Raw genomic sequence first — 5,307 nt, 5'->3', positions numbered from 1 at the left:
TTCCTCTTCTGGGATCCCTGCTGACCTTTAACTCTTAAAGAGTGAGACGTGCATACAAGCACAAGAGTCTGTGTGTGTGTGTGTGTGTGTGTGTGTGTGTGTGTGTGTGTGTGTGTGTGTGTGTGTGTGTGTGTGTGTGTGTGTGTATGAAAAGAGAAAACACAAGGACAAATGCGCAAAGTCATTTTCCGTATGCAACCTGACAAACAGTGGCTCTTCCTGAGACAGCGATTGAGAGGGAGCGAGAGGGGGGGGTGAGTCATTATGGACATTGGGTCAGAGAGTGTGTACTCACGGTGTGTGAAAACAGTCAAGAGAATGGGAGCCTGTCCAGACAGTGTTCCCCATGACATCATAGTCAGTAATAACTTCCATGTGTCTCTCTCTGTGTGAGTATGCCGTTGGGCGGGGGGGGCTCACCACAGTGGCCTATATATAGGAACCAGCTCATTCACACACTCACACTAAACCCAGTGCCAATCCAGAAGGAACCGACACACAGCAACCCAACGGTTACTACAGCTGAGAGAGAACTTCTGCTTTGATCCGACTTACATCTCTTTCGCTCTCCCTGCGACATTGTCAACATGACGAGGTAAGCATTGGGAGCATTAATCTGAAAATAATTTTGGGCTGCTTTAAGAGATGTACTGGGGAAATGTGGGAGTCTCCAATGGAAATTTCCCAATATCAGGATAAAAGCATACACAAAGTAGTTCCTTTATTCAAGATAGCAGATAACAGATGTTTGAGAGAAAAAAATAATAGTAATGAGAGCTCACATCAATATAATTATTGTTGCTCCAAATACTCTCAAGTGCATTCACAGTAAAAAAAAAAAAAGACTTCAACTTTGCAAATTGAATATTCGCTCAGTTGGTGAGGAGTGAGTAAGGGCTTGTGCAAAGGTGGAATTGAGTCAAGTTACACAAGCCAGTATACAAATGAAGCCCTAGGCTGGGGCTAGATGCACATCCATGTCTATACAATATTGATGTATGTAATGAAAAACTGCCTTTGGAATCACTGTTAGTGATTCTGAAACAGTATTTACAATTGTATGTCTTCGCTTTAAAATGTCTATCATTACATTCCAATGCTAGTTTGTTATATTGGCTGTGGGGTGCCATTTGTAAACCTCCACTTTTTCTCCATTTCTATAAAAAAACATTGTTTAAGACATCACAGAATAACTACCATTGCGAGATCTTATATTGACTTGACTGCAACAGTGGGTGAATTTACCTATTCTTTTAAATGAAATATACGCAGTCATAAGCGCTAGGCCTAAAGTGACTCACTACCCTCCTCTATTCTTCCCAGGATGCTTTGCGTGCATGCCTTCATCCTCCTATCACTGAGCGTGGTTACCCTGTGCAGCCTGCAAGACCGACAGACGGATTTTGGGCTTCGAGTGTACGCCCAGCTGGTGAAGAGCGCCGCATTAGAAGGGGATAACCTGGCCTTCTCCCCATACGGTGTGGCCTCTGTCTTGGGCATGGCTCAGCTGGGTGCTGGGGGGAACACACGCAAGGCTTTGACCTCCACAATGGGGTTTTCCCTGGCAGGTAAAATGTTGGTTGATGGTGTAGTGATACTGTAAATCAGAGGTGAAGGCTCCAGGTTCAGAAAGTAAAAGCTCTCCCCCAGTTTGAATCATACGGCTAATGGCGCACGGAACAAAGATCATGGCAGGACATTTCACTTTCTGGAAAATTGAATTGTCCACCTCTCTGTATTATTGCTTTATACTGTATACTGCTGTATATTGTTGAAAACAATTTTGTTTTCAACACCAAATACACTTTAAAGAGATTAAAAAAATAAAACAATTATATATATATATATACACACATTTTTTTTTCCCTTCACTTCCCCATGTATCGTCCAGAGCGAGGCATGCGCCGCTGGCAGCGACTGCTCCAACGCGATGTATCCAGCGAGGAAGGCGTTGAGGTTGCCAGTGGCGTGATGGTTGAGAGGCAGTTGAGCTTAGAAAAGCACTACCGCTTGGCGATGGCCAAATATTTCCAGGCTGAGCCTAACCAGGTGGACTTCACCCGGCCAAACCATGCCCTGAGCGTCATCAATGCCTGGGTGTCTGACCACACTGCAGGTACTGGGCACGGAGGCTTTGAACATACACACCACCCCTCAGATGATAGATCACAGACTGAGAGCGTCTCCATCTTGTCTTTATTTTGGATTGTGTGGGAATCTTCTAAACCATATTAACAGTCTGACTCTTTCTATTTGGGCTCTTGTTTTTCCTTTATCATTTCTTCCATAGGTGCCATTCCAGACTTTTTGTCCCGTGGGTCACTCACGGACAAGACACGCCTGGTCCTCCTAAGTGCCCTCCAGTTTCAGGGGTTGTGGAAGGTGCCCTTTGACCAACAGCTGACACGGGAGAGGGTCTTCCACTGTGCCAACGGTAGTGCCATTCCTGTGCCCATGATGACACTCACCAATAGCTTTAATTATGGTAGGCAGAAAAATACTGAAATTAAACCATTTTGTCATAAATGCAGCAGCTGAGAAAAAACCCACAATTTTTAATCCTTCCCTTCTTGTCCCCCACCAAAAAGGTGAGTTTATGTCTTCCGAGGGCCTGGATTATGATGTCATCGAGGTCCCATACGAAGGCGACTCGTTGAGCATGCTCCTAGTGTCGCCTTTTGAACCTGAGGTGCCTATAAGTGCCCTCAACGAGGAGTTGAGCAGTCAGAGGATTCAGCAGTGGAGGACCGACCTGAGGAGCGTCAATAGAAAGCTGGCCATTCCCAGGTTAGAGGCAGTCAGAAACATGAGGAATCAGTGTGTCACTGTGTGTGTGTTGAACGTGTGGGGGTGTTAATGAGCTGATGTCTCCGCAGATTCACATTGGACTCTGAGGTGGATTTGAAGCCTACTCTCACAGACATGGGTCTGGGAGACATGTTCAACATAGCCACCGCTGACTTTTCACGGATCACCAGTAAGTCACACGGACAGTACTCGATTTAAAGGAACGTTAAAGCCAATCATGTTAATAAAAAAATAATAATAAAAAAAAATAATATTTTGAGGAGTGAGCAATTCCAGGTAGCTCTGTTGATTGAGTGATTGGTCGATTTTATGTTCATTGTCTCTTGACAAGAAATTAAGAAATCTGTAAATTCAGGTCAAGCGAGGGGACACTAAATATAACTAATCCCTTGCTTTCACTGCCCCCTAGTGGACGAAAGGCTGTCAGTGTCCAAGATTGTTCAGCAGGTTAAGATCGAGGTGAATGAGGAGGGAACCAAGGGCGCAGCAGGAACAGGTAATTAATGAACGACTGTATCTCTCCTCTCTTTCTCTTGGAGAATTCAGGTGTGACAGCAGCAGAAAATGAAAAGAACAGTCCCAGTCAAGTCCAAAGAGCTGAATATATAAATGAATACAAAACATCAATGAAAAACAAACTTCTTTACCCTCTTTCAGCTGCTATCATGTTCTCCCGCATGGCAGTCGAGGAAATCACCCTGGACAGGCCGTTCGTCTTCCTTATTCAGCACAAGGCAACAGGTGAGATACTCAACGGCCCACTGCTGCAACATTGTTTATGCATTTTACAGCATTCACCTGGTCATGGTCATCTTTCGAGGGCTCCTTCTAAACCAAATCTTCATTTCTCCAGGTGCCATTCTGTTCATGGGTCAAGTGAACCAGCCCCAGAGACACTAGGGAGCAAGCGTTGCTTCTTACTCCTACACGCATTCCATTGTCAAGGTCTACTGCCAATCCATCTTGCTACTGAAATTGTGAATATGGCCTCAAGATGACACGGCAGATGGTGTCATGTCAACAAAGAGTTTATGGATAATGTCCATAAAGATCATTTTAATTATATATATATATATATATATATATATATATATATATATATATATATATTATAACTCCATAACACTATGAAGAGGGTTCGGGTTTGATAAAAAAAAAAAAAAGGAAAATAAATGTCTCACACATTTAGGCTAATAACTTATATTTTTCAACCAGATATTAGAAATTGTAAATATACCAAGGCAAAGATTTAAGTAAGCTATTTACCGTTTTATCATTCTATGGGAATTGACACAATAAATTGCACACAAATACAGCAGAAAATACTTTTTTTCCCGGGCATTCAGCCTACAGTTAATAAATACACATTGTGCCGATGTACTGTTACTGTAACGGATATGTATTTGTTTCTATTTTCACAATGCAATTGTCATACTTTTTTATTTTTGTTATTGCTTCACTGTTGCATAGTATTTATATATTTATTAAAATCAAAACATTTTTATAAAGCTGCTACCTACTTACTCTGTTTTTATTTTACAAATGTTCTATCAGGAAAGTATCGAGAACACAACGGTATAGTTCCATACCGTTCATGTCATAATATGACAATATAAAGTTTTCCCAAAGTTTTCTTCCTCTCTGCCCCATTACAGAATTTGCATTTCAGCTCATGAAGTTGGTTTCAACGCAGATTTTGTGATGTGTAGATCATGATTCTCCACGGTACAATTCCATTCTTCGTTCGCACACCCTGCACCCGGCGCCAATGAAGTTAGAATAAGTTTGAAACAGTATTATTACCATTACCATAATTCTAAAACATAAGAGGAAAACATGGCAATCAATATTTGAGCCCTTTTCCTAAAAATAGCGACGTCATAATCTTAAGAACTAATACTGTTTTAAAATTGTTTGTAGGGTGAAGTGATTTGACGAGTGCTTTCATTTAAACTAAAAATGCGTTGGAAAGTAGGCTGTGAATTGGACAATTTTTGTTGTTTTTGTTGTTTGCATCCAAGGGGCTTATTGGCTTTGTTATTATAATAACAACTTACACGATCTTCGATTTTTTTTTCACATTGAAAAGTGCATATATTTCATCATCACATCTATTTTATGTAAAATCTTGAAATGCACCTCCCTAACTTTATCATAAATGTACAGTTACTTGAAATATTTAAAAATATGGCAATAAAGAGTTTACTGGGTTGAGCATATGCAACACTTTACAATGAATTTCTCTGGTCTTATTTGAAGGGCAATAACCATGTCCCCCCCCCCCCAATTTATATCATCCAGATTGATGGGATAATATATTAAAAAAATATATATACATACAGATTAGACAGAAATAACACGAGATTCAAGCTATACAGTACGCTGGCAATGACGTCACGCCCGACTCAAGACGCGCAATGCGCATGTCCACGAGAGGCGGGACAGCTCTGCGTCCGTTTTCCAGTTGAGTGGCTTCGCCGCCGTAGCGAGCTCCACTTA

General features: G+C 41.5%; 1 protein-coding gene across 1 annotated transcript; it reads left to right on the top strand.

Annotated features, from left to right (window-relative positions):
• The first annotated feature begins 472 nt into the window (after nt 1-472).
• serpine1 (serpin peptidase inhibitor, clade E (nexin, plasminogen activator inhibitor type 1), member 1) lies at nt 473-4,320 on the top strand. Its single transcript, XM_080023768.1, has 9 exons — nt 473-595; nt 1,324-1,568; nt 1,892-2,116; nt 2,291-2,485; nt 2,589-2,787; nt 2,877-2,977; nt 3,218-3,304; nt 3,466-3,549; nt 3,662-4,320. Exons 1-9 carry the CDS (start codon nt 588-590, stop codon nt 3,706-3,708), a joined length of 1,191 nt encoding a protein of 396 aa, XP_079879894.1. The 5' UTR covers nt 473-587; the 3' UTR covers nt 3,709-4,320.
• The last annotated feature ends 987 nt before the right edge of the window (nt 4,321-5,307 follow it).

Source organism: Zeus faber (assembly GCF_960531495.2).
Source record: "Zeus faber genome assembly, chromosome: 22".
Lineage (NCBI taxonomy): Eukaryota > Metazoa > Chordata > Actinopteri > Zeiformes > Zeidae > Zeus > Zeus faber.
The sequence above is the reverse complement of the archived record's forward strand: the minus strand, read 5'-3'. Positions and strand labels throughout refer to the sequence as shown.